At 45.2% G+C, this 17,886-nt stretch overlaps 1 protein-coding gene across 1 annotated transcript in view; it reads right to left on the bottom strand.

The window, feature by feature from the left end:
- Window positions 1–17,886, bottom strand: part of LOC115474937 (pericentrin-like) — an 899,709-nt gene that overhangs the window by 633,172 nt on the left and 248,651 nt on the right. Inside the window, exons 6-7 of the mRNA XM_030210648.1 lie at window positions 2,081–2,272; window positions 1,156–1,329 (exon numbers count right to left, since the gene is read on the bottom strand). Of these exons, the coding sequence (XP_030066508.1) occupies window positions 1,156–1,329; window positions 2,081–2,272 (366 nt within the window). The remainder of the gene's footprint in view (window positions 1–1,155; window positions 1,330–2,080; window positions 2,273–17,886) is intronic.

Genomic DNA, 17,886 nt, shown 5'->3' with positions numbered 1-17,886 from the left:
GTGAAACTGGGATTACTTTAATCAGCGGGAATTGGATTGGAGATTCAAGGGTCTGTATTGTTAAACAATTTCTGGTTTTAAAAGGGAAAAAAAAATGAAATCAGGTGTACTACTTTCACTAATATTGGGCAATAAGTATGTTTCCAATGAAATTGATGGACTATGCACCATTATGGTCTTGAAGAAACCAACCAGATGATCAATGTGGAATAATGATTTAGATAAATAATAACTGGGGATAATCGGGTTAATACCACGTTTTCTTTGTTTGCTGTTGTTTAAATTGATCTCCTTGTCTTGTTTCACTCTCCCTATTTATTTTGTGGTCTAAGAAAGAGAAAGATTGTATAAAATCCATTTATCTTGTTGAGATTGTTTTCTTCTAATATTGTTTTAATGTGCAATCATCTCTGTTTTACTGTTTTGCAAGTGATCCTTGTAAAATGAAAAAATTATAAATAAATGATTAAAAAAAAAAAATTCAAATCCTGTACAGTTTTTGATGCTATTTCCGATGAAATACATTTTAACATTATGGATGCAAAATCCAGTCAAACAAGTTGACTCAAAGTGTGCATCAAAATTGGTCGCGACTCATCCGAACATATTTGGACCAATATTCAGACCGCAACAACTTCCATGCAAACAAAGATACGGACTTGAAAGTTTGAACAAGCATTATGCTTGTGCTGGACATAATACTGCCAGATTTGCAACTAACCAGCATCTATAACCACCCTGCAGGATCTCTTCAAATTTGGCACTGTCAGCGCAAATGGTAAAATGTACCAAAGTTCAAAGCCAATTATTAAAAAAGAGTCTGCCTGAATCAGCTTGTGAACAGTATCATCTGAAAGAGAAAATTGTGCTCTACAACACTGATATGTTTTTGTTTTCGCAATGCCACCATTAAGTAGCCATGGACTGACAACCTTTCAGAAAAGGGGGTCTAGATCTGCAACTATTGCGGTTAGAGACCTCAAATTTTGGGAAACTTCGTTTAACACCTGACTCGCACAACAGATAAAATTTGAAGAAAATAGGAGAACATGATGGTGGGAACTTTTTTTTTAATTTTAGACCACTTGGCATGGAATGACCCAATTCCAAGGATTCCAATGTAGAAAACCTATTGGAGGAAATTATTTTAGATACCTGTTCTTTCACTATGTGTTCCAACTTCTCCATTACAGAACCTGTGTCTCCAGAACTATGGTCATGGAAATGAGGAAGCAGCTCAGTATGCAGAGCGATGTGCTCTTTTTCAAATAAACCTTGAACACTATGAAGAATCTCTCCTTTCCAGTCACATGGAGTATCTTCAGAATCCTATGAGAAAACAAAGTTAAGATTACAAAGGGAAACATGATATTGAAAGTTTCCCTACTTAATAAATCATATCACAAAATGCTACAGAAGAAACCAGAACAGTACTCCATTGATATTCTATTCTCTATAGATATTAGTCGCCTAATCCTTAATATTAGGTTCTAAGTGCATACACCAGAAGCCACAAAGTTAGTCAAATACAAAAACAATACTTAGCTACCATTAGTATAATATTTTGCGAAATAAAATGTTTTCACAGACCAATGAAAACTCAATTAAGAGAAAATTTGTCTTAAATGGAGAAGGAAAGCAAACCAAAGCTTGGCTGCTTGGAATTAAAAAGAGGAACTAAAAATTTGAATAATCAAATTCCTCTTCTAGATAGAAATTTGAGCAAGCAACGATGCCAACTCCATTAGAGTTTAGATGGAAGAACTGCTAAGGACTGTGAAAAATACTCTGGACCAGAACCTCGAAAAACACTACAAATTATACAAGCCATTAAAAAAACAAACAAACCATGAGCCTGGATTGGCAGCCAATGTAATCTCAACAACAGTGGAGAAATTCTATTGTATTGCTTCACTCTATAAATCGATCTAACAGCAGTATTTTGTGCAATATAATAGATGTTATTCCATAAATATCCCTAGAGTTAATAGAAAGAGGATATTGACAGCACAGATATCTTTGCAGTTTGGTATTACTGTCTGTGACAGTTTGAACGTGCAGCTCAATACAAGTTCTCTACCTTGTGTCGTTTGTCAATCATTTTAATGAGGAATTCCTTCAGGGTGTCTATTATGCCCAGTAGGTTAAGCCTCTCTTGCTGCCAACTCTCCAGACTGTGTTGAGAATTCCTTGGAGTCACTTTACAAATGAAGGGATGTTCAGAGCATGCCAAAATATTGCAGCTTTCCTCATGTACCATATCTAGCGCTGCCTGTTGCAAAAAAAGAGAAGAGAAAACCTGACATTTTCAATTGTATGCTAAGAGCGAGAGAAAAGCTAATCAAGAACATTCATACCTATCTAATCTTTAAAAAATCATCTTTTGTCAATGACGATATCAGAATTCCAACACACAATTTCCAGCATATACATATTTTTAGTACTAAACACATTACTTGAATGTCTCTAATCAAAAACATAATTACATTAATTTTATATTTTTTTTCCATGCTGCTTAGATTGCATACTAGGAATCTCATATCCTTCAGACTACCTCAATTTTTCATCTTCATTAATGTGTATGTACCCTCTTGAGCTTCTCCTGCGAAATAGAGATGGGGAAGGAGAGATGTGTTGAGAGACAGAGTGTATTTCAAATCACAAATCTAACTGGTTTGTAGGATCCAGAAACAGCTAACGTCTGTGGAAAAGTGGCATAGTGTTAAACACAGTAGGCTAAGAACCACAGAAAACAGGGCTCAAAACCAGCATCTCCTACTGATTCCTCTTGTGACTTTAGGCAAGTCACATCAGTCACTTTGAATATAAGCCCCATTTAGTGAATTGTAACTTATTTTGAGCTCAGATATGGAAAAAGCAATACATTATTGACATAAAGGAAATATGGTCTTGTGAATTCAGAATATGCTTGCAGGGCAGATACAGACTGGAAGAAGCAGCAGTCATGGACGCACTGGTTCCCAAAGAACCAGTATAAGGAGGAGACCATAGAGTGATGGGCAGATGCAGTGGTGGTAGCAAGGTAAGGTGAAATTGCGTCTTACCTGATAATTGCCTTTCCTTTAGTTGGACCGTACTGTTCAGAACAAGTGGGTATTATCCTCTCCTACCAGCAGACGGAGGTAGAGAAACTGATTGTGAAGAAACAGTGTTTTAAGCCTGTAAAATGTATTGGATTTTTTCCTGAATGAATTATGTCCTGAAATGTATTTCTCCTATTTGGCCAGCAGATGGTGTTTCTTTTCTGTAAAGCTGTTACAGAGAAATGAATTTTCTTTTCCGTAGTTTAACACAAACAGGAAGCAAGATGCTTTTGAAATGTTGTGTTCTGGGCTCTGATTGGCTTGGAGTTTGTGTGTTGGGTCTATGAGTGCTTTCTGGGAATTGTGGGACCACTGGGAGTGTAGCTCCAGCAACCTAGAAATCACTGGGGATAATCTGAGAGCGGGAGACACGCCCAGAGGCGGTTTGGACCCACTCGGTGGGAGGAGGGTGCTAGTGTAGAGCACAAGCGGCAGGTACAGGCGGACCTGAGCTGTGCTAGGGATAACCAGGCGGGTGGCTACACATTTTGTGACATTGATCTTTTCCAGTGAACTCACCAGTATAACCTGTTGGCGCTCAGTGGAAAACTTCAGAATGCATCTGCCAAAGCACCAGAAGGGCCCTTTAACACACAGCCATGCCCCAACACCCACTGCAGCTGTAATGATCACCAAGTGACCATAACACCATATCCGTGGCACTTGCTAACCTGCATATGTCAGAATTTCTCTGACAGATTTATTTTTAAACTCATTTCTATTGATAACCTTTAAGAGTGGACTAACACGGCTACCACACCTCTAAACTGAACGGGAAAGAACAGAGCACCTCATGAGCCCTGTTGTCTTAAGAGAGGGGTGTTTCAAAACAGTACAGACAACTAAAGGAAAAGAAATTATCAGGTAAGATAATATCACCTTCCTTGTCATCTGGCCATATTGTTCTGAATGAGTGAGATGAACCCAAGCATATTTACTAGGCGGGGAAAACAAAGCCCCAATAATAATGGTTCTGCAAAAGTCCAAGCAGGCCTTGGCTAGCACGTCAAACCTATAATGCTTCACAAAGGAGTGGTGCAATGGCCACATCAACGCCCTACAAACTCCACCTATGCCTAAGTCAAATAGGCTTTCAACCCATGAAGCACCTGTTGATGTAGGCTGTCTCAATGGCTGCATTGATCCACCTCACAACAGAGATCTTGGATGCTGCCAGGCTCTTTCAAGGGCCATGGTATCAGCCAAACAGAAGATCGGAGAAACAAGAGTCATTCGTCACCTCCAAGCAGCCTGCCAGATGTCTACCTTGTACAGTCTCTGAGCCGAAGTGTCAGAACCGCCTTCCTCAAAGGAGGGCAACCTCCTGGTTCACGGTAGGCTCAGGCAGACTTTGTTATGTGACACAGAAGCATCCGCCCTCACAAGTGTTGCCCCTACAGAATTCTTTTGCTTCATTACAGCACTGTTATGTTCCTGAAAATAGAACTGAGGCAGAAAAAAAGCAATGAAGTTGGAACAAAAAGATATGAAGGTACCCAAGGAGAAAAGACACCCCCAAATCACTAATGTTGAAACACATACCAGGAAATGTAGATGGAAAGCGATGACCACAAATGCTCGCAGTCTAAGCAATAAAGTTCATGACCTTCAAGCCATGATGTTGGAGGCAGACTTAGACGTTGTTGCAATCACGGAGACGTGGCTCAATGGTTCCCATGAATGGGATGCAAACATTCCAGGCTATAATCTATTTAGGAAGGATTGAGAGAGTCGTAAAGGTGGAGGAGTAGCTGTATATGTGAGAAATGATATCGCAGCGACTGAAATGACAGGGACCTGGGTAAAGGAAGAAGCGATATGGATCACCTTAAAAAGAGATGATAGAACCTCTGTCCACGTGGGTGTTGTCTACAGACCTCCGACATAATTGGAGGAATTAGATAAAGACCTGATCGCAGATATTCAAAAGTTGGGAAACAAGAGAGAGGTGCTGTTGCTGGGAGATTCAATCTACCGGATGTAGATTGGAAGGTTCCATCTGCGGAATCAGAAAGAAGTAGAGAGATCGTGGATGCTTTCCAAAGTGTTCTGCTCAGACAAATGGTGACGGAACCCACGAGGGAGGGAGCGACACTGCATCTGGTGCTCACAAATGGGGATAGTGTGACAAATGTCCAAGTGGGTGCCCACCTGGGCACCAGTGACCATCAAACGGTTTGTTTTAATATGACAGCTGAAGTGGAGGGCGGTCACTCAAAACTCAAAGTCCTGGATTTCAAGCGTGCTGACTTTAGTAAAACGGGGGAATACCTGAGGAAGGAGCTGATGGGCTGGGAGGAAATACGAGAAGTGGAAGGACAGTGGTCCAAGGCTGAAAGAAGCTATAAATATGGCCACAAACCTTTATGTAAGGAGAGTAAATAAAAGCAAGAGAAAAATGAAACCAATATGGTTCTCCAAGCAAGTGGCTGAGAAAATAAAGGCTAAAGAGTTGGCGTTCCTGAAATACAGAAAAACTCAAAAAGAGGAACACAGGGAGGAATACCGGATGAAACTAAAAGAAGCCAAGAGAGAGATACGTCTGGTGAAAGCGCAAGCGGAAGAACAAATGGCTAGAAATGTAAGGAGGGGTTACAAAACTGTCTTCAGGTATATTAGTGAAAGGAGAATGACTAAAAAGGGAATTATGAGACTAAAAGATACTGCGAACTGCTATGTGGAAAATGAGGAAGAAAAGGCAAATTTGCTAAATAGATACTTTTGTTCTGTTTTCACAGAAGAAAATCCTGGAGAAGGACCACGATGGACTGGCAAAAGTACATTTGAGAATGGAGTGGATATAGCATCGTTCAAGGAAGAGAGTGTGTATGAACAACTTGAAAAGCTAAAGATGGACAAAGCCATGGGACCAGACGAGATCCACCCCAGGATACTGAGGGAGCTCAGAGAGGTTCTGGCGGGTCCTCTTAAAGATTTGTTTAATAAATCCTTGGAGATGGGAGAGGTTCTTCACAAAAGTGGTAATAGGGAAGAAGCTGGAAACTACAGGCCGGTAAGCCTCACTTCGGTTATTGGAAAAGTAATAGAAGCGATGCTGAAGGAAAGGATAGTGAATTTCCTGGAAGCCAATAAGTTGCAAGATCCGAGACAACATCGTTTTACCAAAGGTAAATCGTGCCAAACGAATCTCATTGAATTCTTTGACTGGGTGACCGGAGAATTGAATCATGGATGTGCTGTAGACGTAATCTACTTAGATTTAAGCAAAGCTTTTGACACGGTTTCCCACAGGAGGCTCTTAAATAAACTGGGCAGGCTGAAGACAGGACCCGAAGTGATGAACTGGATTAGGACCTGGTTGACGGACAGACGCCAGAGGGTGGTGGTTAATGGAATTCGCTTGGAGGAGGGAAAGGTGAGTAGTGGAGTGCCTCAGGGATCGGTGCTTGGGCCGATTCTGTTCAATATATTTGTGAGTGACATTGCCAAAGGATTAGAAGGTAAAGTTTGCCTATTTGCGGATGATACTAAGATTTGTAACAGAGTGGACACCCGGGAGGGAGTGGAAAACATGAAAAAGGATCTGCGGAAGCTAGAAGAATGCTCTAAGGTTTGGCAATTAAAACTCAATGCAAAGAAATGCAAAGTGATGCACTTAGGGAGTAGAAAGCCACGAGAGAAGTATGTGTTAGGTGGTGAGAGTCTGATATGTACAGACGGGGAGAGGGATCTTGGGGTGATAGTATCTGAGGATCTGAAGGTGACAAAACAGTGTCACAAGGCGGTGGCTGTAGCTACAAGGTTGCTAGGCTGTATAGAGAGAGGTGTGACCAGCAGAAGAAAGGAGGTGTTGATGCCCCCGTATAAGTCGTTGGTGAGGCCCCACCTGGAGCACTGTGTTCAGTTTTGGAGGCCGTATCTTGCTAAGGATGTAAAAAGAATTGAAGCGGTGCAAAGAAAAGCTACGAGAATGGTATGGGATTTGCGTTACAAGACGTATGAGGAGAGACTTGATGACCTGAACATGTATACCCTGGAGGAAAGGAGAAACAGGGGTGATATGATACAGACGTTCAAATATTTGAAAGGTATTAATCTGCAAATGAACCTTTTCCGGAGATGGGAAGGCGGTAGAACTAGAGGACATGAAATGAGATTGAAGGGGGGCAGAAAATGTCAGAAAGTATTTTTTCATGGAGAGAGTGGTGGATACTTGGAATGCCCTCCCGTGGGAGGTGGTGGAGATGAAAACGGTAACGGAATTCAAACACGCGTGGGATAAACATAAAGGAATCCTGTTCAGAAGGAATGGATCCTCAGAAGCTTAGTCAAGATTGGGTGGCGGAACTGGTGGTGGGAGGCGGGGCTGGTGGTTGAGAGGTGAGGCTAGTGCTGGGCAGACTTCTACGGTCTGTGCCCTGAAAATGACGGATACAAATCAAGGTGAGGTATACACAAAAAGTAGCACATATGAGTTTATCTTGTTGGGCAGACTGGATGGACCGTTCAGGTCTTTTTCGGCCGTCATCTACTATGTTATGGAATGGAGAAATAACCTTGGGAAGAAAGAGAACCATATGAATGTGGTCATCAAGTCCCCTGAGGAGAGATACGGGTCCGAAAAGACAGAGCTTGAAGCTCTGAGACCCTCTGAGCTGAGATAATCAAAACGAGGAAAACTGTCTTGAGCATGAGGTCCAGCGTTATCCTCTTTGTCTGATGTTTTATTGGAGCTCCTTTCTGTTTTCTATAGTTTATTTTGTAAACAGCTTGGATGCCCAGACATAAAGCGATATATCAAATAAATGTAATCTTGAATCTAAACGGAGGCCAACCTCAAAGGCTCAAAAGGAGCCCAGGAGAGCACACGTGATTTGTTAACTTGTATGGTGATTTGAGTTGTAATTCTTGAATTCATTGTATTCAATTTCTTGATATTTTGTGAACTTTATAGGCTATTGCCACCAGAAGTACAAGATGAGGATGCAATACAATCCTGCACAACAGTCAGCACATCAGAGGACAAGGCAAGAAGATATACAGGGGATTTTCCACTGACCATGGTTGAACCAAAGAATATAACTTTTGAAAGGCTGGCTTCCTCCTGCCGCTGAAGAAATGCTCTGTCTTGGCACTGGAGCGTGTAGTCATCAGGTCAAACAGTAGTACTACTACTACTACTTGACATTTCTAAAGCGCTGTACAATTTAACAGTGGGATACCGGTGGGATACCGGTGTCGGAAATGGTATTTCAAGCGGACGAGTCAGAGAAACTTACTGACTTCACGGTAAACCTGGAGGACGTAATGGGGCAGTTCGGCAAACTGAAGAGTAGCAAATCTCCTGGACCGGATGGTATTCATCCTAGAGTACTGATAGAACTGAAAAACGAGCTTGCGGAGCTACTGCTAGTGATATGCAACTTATCCTTAAAATCGAGCGTGGTACCGGAAGATTGGAGGGTGGCCAATGTAACGCCCATTTTTAAAAAAGGCTCCAGGGGAGATCCGGGAAATTATAGACCGGTGAGTCTGACGTCGGTGCCTGGGAAAATGGTAGAGGCTATTATTAAAAACAAAATTACAGAGCACATCCGAGGACATGGATTACTGAGACCAAGTCAGCATGGCTTTTGTGTGGGGAAATCTTGCCTGACCAATTTACTTCAATTCTTTGAAGGAGTGAACAAACATGTGGACAAAGGGGAGTCGGTTGATATTGTGTATCTGGATTTTCAAAAGGCGTTTGACAAGGTACCTCATGAAAGGCTACAGAGGAAATTGGAGGGTCATGGGATAGGAGGAAATGTCCTATTGTGGATTAAAAACTGGTTGAAGGATAGGAAACAGAGAGTGGGGTTAAATGGGCAGTATTCACAATGGAGAAGGGTAGTTAGTGGGGTTCCTCAGGGGTCTGTGCTAGGACCGCTGCTTTTTAATATATTTATAAATGATTTAGAGATGGGAGTAACTAGCGAGGTAATTAAATTTGCTGATGACACAAAGTTATTCAAAGTCGTTAAATCGCGACAGGATTGTGAAAAATTACAAGAGGACCTTACGAGACTGGGAGACTGGGCGGCTAAATGGCAGATGATGTTTAATGTGAGCAAGTGCAAGGTGATGCATGTGGGAAAAAAGAACCCGAATTATAGCTACGTCATGCAAGGTTCCACGTTAGGAGTTACGGACCAAGAAAGGGATCTGGGTGTCGTCGTCCATAACACACTGAAACCTTCTGCTCAGTGTGCTGCTGCGGCTAAGAAAGCAAATAGAATGTTGGGTATTATTAGGAAAGGTATGGAAAACAGGTGTGAGGATGTTATAATGCCGTTGTATCGCTCCATGGTGCGACCGCACCTTGAGTATTGTGTTCAATTCTGGTCGCCGCATCTCAAGAAAGATATAGTAGAATTGGAAAAGGTGCAGCGAAGGGCGACTAAAATGATAGCGGGGATGGGACGACTTCCCTATGAAGAAAGACTAAGGAGGCTAGGGCTATACAGCTTGGAGAAGAGACGGCTGAGGGGAGACATGATAGAGGTATATAAAATAATGAGTGGAGTGGAACAGGTGGATGTGAAGCGTCTGTTCACGCTTTCCAAAAATACTAGGACTAGGGGGCATGCGATGAAACTACAGTGTAGTAAATTTAAAACAAATCGGAGAAAATTTTTCTTCACCCAACGTGTAATTAAACTCTGGAATTCGTTGCCGGAGAAAGTGGTGAAGGCGGTTAGCTTAGCAGAGTTTAAAAAGGGGTTGGACGGTTTCCTAAAGGACAAGTCCATAAACCGCTACTAAATGGACTTGGAAAAATCCAAAATTCCAGGAATAACATGTATAGAATGTTTGTACGTTTGGGAAGCTTGCCAGGTGCCCTTGGCCTGGATTGGCCGCTGTCGTGGACAGGATGCTGGGCTCGATGGACCCTTGGTCTTTTCCCAGTATGGCATTACTTATGTACTTATGCTCAAAGAGCTTACAATCTAAAGGACAAATGAACAGTCAGTCCGATAGGGGCCGTCAAATTGGGCAGTCTGGATTTCCTGAAAGGTAAGAGTTAGGTGACGAAAGCAGCACTGAAGAGGTGGGCTTTCAGCATTACATATTAGTTTGTTTTACTTTTAGGTGTTTAACTAATGTTGACACCCTATGACACATTTCCTTGTAATAAGCATTGTATTACAATCTTCTATTGTTTTGAATGTTTTGCATACAATATGTTCCAGATTTTTCAAGTGGATTATCTTATTTGATATGAGGTATTTTATGTCATTTTATTTCTTTTCTCAAATGCTTATGCTTGTAAAATATTATTGTTGTCATATTACATAAGTACACTAAGTATTGCCATACTGGGAAAGACCAAAGGTCTATCAAGTCCAGCATCCTGTTTCCAACAATGGCCAATCCAGGTCATCAGGTCAAACAGTAGTACCCCCTACCAATCCTTAATGAGCTCAAAGACCATTGACCCTAGCTCCTATTTCTCTCGAATCCAACAGCTGAGAAAGTCCACCTGGACCTTATCATTACCCACAATATGGATGGTCAAGAGAGCTTGCAGATGTCTCTCAACATTCAAGGCCACTACATGGCTCCTGGTGCCTCCTTGCTTGTTGGTAAGTTACCACCATGGCGTTGCCCACCATCTCTTGGACCACCTTCCCCCAAAGAGGAGGAGGGAACTCCACCCAAGCCCAGGTGTATCACAGCCCAGGTAGTTGATAGACCAAGAAGATTCTAGTGCGGACCAAGTGCCCTGTGCCATTCTGCCCAGGCAGTGCGCTCCCTGAGACGCACATTGGTGGTGACCAATCTACTCTGTGGAGTCCAGTGACACACTATGCAGGAGGTGAACAGGGCTGTCCCATCATTCCAGACTTGCTCTGGAATTATCAGGGACTGGCATTTGGTGCTCAAAGTCCTGAGAGACCAAGGCCCATAGAGCCAGGTGAGCTGACTGCAAACCCCAAATGTGTGTTCATGCCCAAGGCACCACCCTCCAGAGTTGCCACCCTAGAGCCCAAGAGCTGCAAATAGTCCCAAGCCCTGGGAGCCAACAGCCTGACGTTTTTGGCTCCTCGATAGTCCAGAAGGGAAACCATCTCCTCTGCTGTGTCAAAGGGCTTGGAAAGGGAGCATGTGACTCTTGCAAGGTTCACCACCCAGTAGAGATAGCTACCCTGACATTCGTCTCTGAGTTAGCCTCAATCAACCAATCATCCGCTTAAGAATAAATCTGAATGCCTTGGCATTGCAGGTGTACAGCCACTACCGCCTTGCAACACATAGTAGATTGAAGGCAGATAAAAACCTCTGAAGTTCATCCAGCCTTTTCAACAAGATAAACTCATAGCATAACGTATGATGTGATACTACATATGTATATTTGATCGTGATTTGTCTTTGCCATTTTCAGGGCACAGATCGTAGAAATATGCCTGGCACTGGCCTTGTTCTCTAGCTTCTGAAGTTGTCATTGAAATCTCACTCCAGCCCATCCAAATCTGTTAAGCCATGTTCAAGGCAAAGACTGTAGAAGTCTGCCCAGAACTGGCTTTGCTTCCCAATTATTGGTGTTATCATCTAATCACCGCTAAGCTTGTGTAATCTGTTGGATTGGTCATGAGCCCTTGAGCCCAGGCCGAGGCCCGCTGATAGCAGAGGCCAAGGCCTAGGCGAGACCAACCCGCCACTACACACCCCAGATATCCAACACCCCTAGCCTACCCACATGCAGCACCTCAGGAAGAAAGGGAAATAGGCATTCAAGCGGGCCTCACGGCAGAACTGGAACCGATACACTCAGACCCACTCGTACGGGCCTCACGGCCAAACTGGAAGCGATACACACCCAGGGAGGGGAGAAAGAAACACAGGAGTCACCACGGAACCCAAGGTGCCAGTCGCGCACTGAACACCAGCCACAGGGCGCAGGAAAAACCAACCATGGAGGCTCCACAGACCCAGGACAGAACTCCCCCAGACTATAAGGAAGGACACCAAAGGAACCAGAACGGGGGCCACCCCCCCCCCCCAGGGGACAAGCGCAGGAAAGGAAAACTAATACAGGAAGCACCCTGTAACCACAGGAGGATATGGAGAAAACAGCTGGAATACCAAGCTGCCACAAGAACACCGCAGCCAGGAACCCTCCCAGGACAGAAGGGAAAATGAACTAACTAAAAGCCACAAAAGCCAGAGACAGGTACAGGAAACAAAAGGTAAACTAGCCCTCAAACCGGAGGCCAGAGGCAAAGATACAAAAGGGATGAAGAAAATCCCCTGTCTAAAACACACAGAAGACAGAGGCAGAGACACAGTACTCAAGGGGTTAAACTTACTGAACCAGAAGTCCGAGGCAGGAACATGGAGGAGGAAGATAACTGAATAAACAAACAACCTGAGGGAAGGCCCGAGTTGGCAGAACTTTGCCCCCACTGAACAAACAAAGTAGCTGGCCTCCCACAGAGAACTGCAAGCAGCGAGGGAGAGCCCCAGCTGGAGGCAAGTGAACTAATTACTCACACACACACACACACACACACACGCTGACAGAAACGAACCCAATCAAAGGAAACTAAACAGCAAGCTAAATACAGACACAGATACACACGCTGCCACGAGATATCCCAAACAAAGGGAAAATAACAGAAAGCCCTGAACAGGGAACACAGATTCAAAACCAGAGAACAGAACTACGTTCTGACAGAGAACTGCAAAGGCTTTAGTCACAAAGAAACGTAACGCCAAAGCAGGAACATGTAGACTTAAGTACTACCCACTGACGTCAGCTCAAACCCTGACAGCCAATCAGGAATGAAATCCACACCCCTCCCCTGCCAGACCGGCTGAATCATAACAGCTTGTTTGGCTCCATGCCTTCTATCAAGGATTCCTTTGTGTTTATCTCAAATATTTTTTAATTCCATTACCATTTTCATCTCCACCAATTCCCATAGGAGGGCATTACTGGCATCTACCACCCTAGCCGTGAAAAAGTACTTGCTGACATCATTCCTGAGTCTTCCCCTCCCCCCACAACTTCAATTCATGTAGTCGCGTTCTACACCTTCCCATCTCTGGAAAAGGTTCGTTTGTAGATTAAAACCTTTCAAATATTTGAATGTCTGTATCATATCACCCCTGTCTATCCTCTCCTCCAGGGCATATATCTTCAGGTCCTCAAATCTCTCCTCATATGTCTTGTGACACAAAACCCATAACATTTTTGTTGCTTTTCTCTGAACTGTTTGAAGTTTTTTTTATGTCCTTATCAAGATACAGCTTCCAAGACCGAACACAATACTGCAAGTAAGGCCTCACCAACAACTTGTACAGGAGCATCAACACCTCTTTTCGTCTGCTGGTTATACTCCTATCTATGCAGCCTAGTGTCACAACTCGGGCTGCTGGAGGGCGAGCGGCGACTAGGGCAGGGACGCACTAACCTGCCTTCCTCTCAGCGGGACTGCATCTGGTGCGGCTGTTCTGTTCGGGCGCATCTCGGCAGGCCCCTCTTTCCATTCTTTCCTTTGCTCTCTCTCCGGCTGCCTCCAGCGATTTCCTATGCCGCCTCGGCGTTCTCCTGCTTTCCTCAGACTCGCATTCCACTATTTACAGTGCTCCTTCCCATGACGTGAGATGCCCATGACCTTCTTAAGAGAGGCATGCCCTGACTTCAGGGCCTCAGCTACACTCCTTTTGGGAGAGCTTCAGTGTGGGCTTTTCTTGATGTTTTTGCTCCCTCCTGCCTGGATCTGGAACGCCACCTGCCCTGACTTCTGCAGGGACCTGACCACTTCTGGAATGCCGCCTGTCCTGACTTCTGCCTGGATCTGACCACTTCTGGAATGCTGCCTGCCTGACTTCTGCCTGGACCTGACCACTTCTGGAACGCCACCTGCCCTGAAATCTGCCGGGACCTGACCACTTCTGGAATGCCTCCTGCCCTGACCTGCCTGGACCTCAGCGCCTCCAGAACGCTGCCTGCCCTGACTTCTGCCTGGACCTGATCACCTCTGGAACGTCGCCTGTCCTGCCTAGGGCTAGCCTTGCCTACTTTTCCTGTCCTGAAACCCGTCTCCGTAGTCTTGTTGCACCGTTCTCTTAAGTCCAGTTGGCCACCCAAACCCAGGGGCTCAACCACCGGGGAAAGTCGGTCACTGCAGGGGAAGTGTTGGGTTTCTTGACTGCTGGTCTTTGGACCAGCTCAAGGGCTCACTTACTTTTCCTGAAGATCATGACAGATAGCTGAGGGCATGAGTTCATCAGACAAGCCCGACCTACCTGACCTAGCACAAGTTGTGCAGCAACAGCAGAGCCAACTCCGTCACTTATTGGGAGTGCTCCAGGATGCTTGCTCCCAGCTCTCCACAATCCGTTCTCAGCAGTGATCGGTAACTCCTCAGACAGGAGCCTCCGCGCCTACTCCTGGAGGATTGCCCCTCCGAGTTCCTGAGCCACCTCGATTTGACGTTTCCCAAGCGGCCTGCCATGGGTTCCTGAACCAGTGCCTCATGCACTTCGAACTGCAGCCAGCATCCTTCCCATCGGACCACATTAAGGTAATTTACATTATATCCGTATTATCTGGTCAAGCCCTGGCTTGGATATCTCCATTATGGGAACAACAGGACCCTATTCTCACAGATCTCGCTGTCTTTCTTTGTCGATTCAGGATGGTCTTTGATGAGCCAGGGTGTCCCTCCTCTGCTGCTAGTGAAATCCTTCGGCTCCAACAAGGGAATCTCTCCATAGGGGCCTACACAGTTCGTTTCTGGACTCTAGCCTCTGAGCTGCGCTGGAATCAGGAGGCTCTAACAGCTATGTTTTGGCAAGGATTGGCTGAGCGGATAAAGGATGAGCTCACGGGCCAGGAGATGCCGACCACTTTCGATAAGCTTATAGCCTTGTGTATCCGAATTAACATTCGGTTCCAGGAGAAGGCCCAAGAATGCGCCGCCTAGTGGTGACCTCCTCGCCTAGCTCCTGATTTCCAATGGCCCTTGCTTCTGACTCCTAATTCGGGCTCCTCGCTGGAGAAATCAGAGGAACCTATGGTGGTTGGCAGTTATCGCCTATCAAAGAAGGAGAGGTCCTATCGTCGACTAAATAACCTCTGTCTTTATTGCAGACGGGCTGGCCACTTTCCTAACAAATGCCCACAGAAGGAGAGAAACGCCTAGGCCTGGGAACTTCAGGGAAAATGATCCTGGGCCTGTCTTTGAATTTCCCCAAATCTTTGTTGACTTTCCCAGTCACCCTCCAGTGGGCTGAAAAGACGATTGAGATTGTAGCCCTCATAGACTCTGGAGCCGCGGGGAACTTCAATAGTGCTAAGCTACTGCGGCCGCATTAAATTCCCATGCAAGCCATGGACCCAGCCCTGCCGGTGACCTCTATCCAAGGGCAGGTTCTCCCTGGGGTTTCTCTCAGATCTCGTTTCCACTCCACTTACAGTTCGGAATTTTACATCTTGAGACCATCCAATTTCTGGTCCTACCCCAATCCATTCATTCCGTGGTATTAGGCCTCCCCTGGCTCCACCTGCATTCTCCAACTATTGACTGGAGCACCAATATCATCATCAAGTGGGAGCCAAGATGTTTTTTAAATTATCTGAACTCTGTTGTACCCCACTCTATGGTCGCTATCTCCACTGCTCTTTCCTGTTCAACTCAGGGGTTTGCTCTTCCACCTGAGTATGCGGACTTTACTGACGTTTTCAGCAAGAAGGAGGCCGACCATCTACCTCCCCACAGGAGCTTCAATTGTGCCACTGACTTACATCCGGGGAAGCTGCCTCCTCGCGGGCAATTGTATACCCTCTCTCGAGACGAGTCCCAAGCAATGAGGTACTATATTCAGGAGAACCTTAAAAGGGGGTTTTTATCTAACCTACCACCTCCCCAGTGGGGGCCAGGTTCTTCTTTGTCGCCAAGCAAGATGGTACTCTTTGGCCCTGCATAGATTACATTAAATGACATTACAATTAAGAATCGCTAGACCCTTCCGCTTATACCTGAATTGTTCGACTGACTGCAGGGGGCAGTAATGTTCACTAAGCTGGACCTACATTGAGCCTACAATCTCATCCGAATACACAGTGGAGACGAATGGAAGACAGCCTTCAAAATGCACGATGGACATTATGAATACTGGTTCATGCCCTTCGGCATGTGCAATGTGCCTGCTGTCTTCCAAAACTTCAATAACCACATTTTCCGAGATCTCCTATATTCCTCTGTTATTGTGTACCTGGATGATATACTTATATTTTCTTCCTCCCCGCAAGAACATCTGAACCATGTACGAACTGTTCTCCAGCGACTTTAGGACAATCAGCTATAAGCCAAGCTTGAAAAATGTTCCTTCCATCAATCTTCCATTCCCTTTTTAGGGTACATAATCTTTCTACTGGCCTACAAATGGACCCAGACAAACTGCAGGCTATCCAAAACTGGCCTCAACCACAGAGTCTGCGAGCATTACAACGCTTTTTGGACTTCACAATTTATTATAGACAATTCATTAACTGTTATTCTCTCATCGCGGCACCTCACACTGCTCTCACGAAAAAGCGGGCGGGCGTCAAACATTGGCCACCTGAACTTCTTCAAGCCTTCCACCACCTGAAACAGGGTTTTCTTTCTGCCTCTGTTCTCTGGAGCCCGGACATGACAAAACCCTTCATGTTGGAAGTAGATTCCTCTTCTCTAGGAGCTGGAGCAGTTTTATCCCAAGCCCCTATGGCAGGGAAACTCCACCCATGCTTTTTTTTTCCCCAAAAAAATTTACACCAACTGAACGCAACTATACCATTGGAGAGCGGGAGTTATTGGCGCTGAAACTCGCTCTTCAAGAGTGGCGTTACCTGCTAGAAGGGGCGAGCCAGTGGTTCACTGTTATAGCAGATCACAAAAATCTCCTATATTTACAAGATGCTAAACATCTGAACCATTGACAAGCTCGATGGTCCTTGTTTTTCGCCCGCTTTAACTTTCGCTTGACATTTAGACTAGCAGAGAACAACACTTGGGCTGATGTCCTATCCAGAGCCTTTGAACCTCCAGATGAGACCGACAACCACGACCGATGTTAAAGCGAATGCTACATACCTGTAGAAGGTATTCTCCGAGGACAGCAGGCTGATTGTTCTCACTGATGGGTGACGTCCACGGCAGCCCCTCCAATTGGAAACTTCACTAGCAAAGGCCTTTGCTAGTCCTCGCACGCCCATGCGCACCGCGCATGCGCGGCCGTCTTCCCGCCCGAACCGGCTCGTGTTCGTCAGTCCCATATGTAGCAAAACAAAGGCAAGGGAAGACACAACTCCAAAGGGGAGGCGGGCGGGTTTGTGAGAACAATCAGCCTGCTGTCCTCGGAGAATACCTTCTACAGGTATGTAGCATTCGCTTTCTCCGAGGACAAGCAGGCTGCTTGTTCTCACTGATGGGGTATCCCTAGCCCCCAGGCTCACTCAAAACAACAAACATGGTCAATTGGGCCTCGCAACGGCGAGGACATAACTGAGATTGACCTAACAACTTATCCAACTAACTGAGAGTGTAGCCTGGAACAGAATAAACATGGGCCTAGGGGGGTGGAGTTGGATCCTAAACCCTGAACAGATTCTGAAGCACTGACTGCCCGAACCGACTGTCGCGTCGGGTATCCTGCTGCAGGCAGTAATGAGATGTGAATGTGTGGACAGATGACCACGTCGCAGCTTTGCAAATCTCTTCAATAGTGGCTGACTTCAAGTGGGCTACCGACGCTGCCATGGCTCTAACATTATGAGCCGTGACATGAC

The sequence above is a fragment of the Microcaecilia unicolor genome, chromosome 7 (genome assembly GCF_901765095.1).
Source record: "Microcaecilia unicolor chromosome 7, aMicUni1.1, whole genome shotgun sequence".
NCBI lineage: Eukaryota > Metazoa > Chordata > Amphibia > Gymnophiona > Siphonopidae > Microcaecilia > Microcaecilia unicolor.
This window is presented reverse-complemented; position numbering and strand designations above follow the sequence as displayed.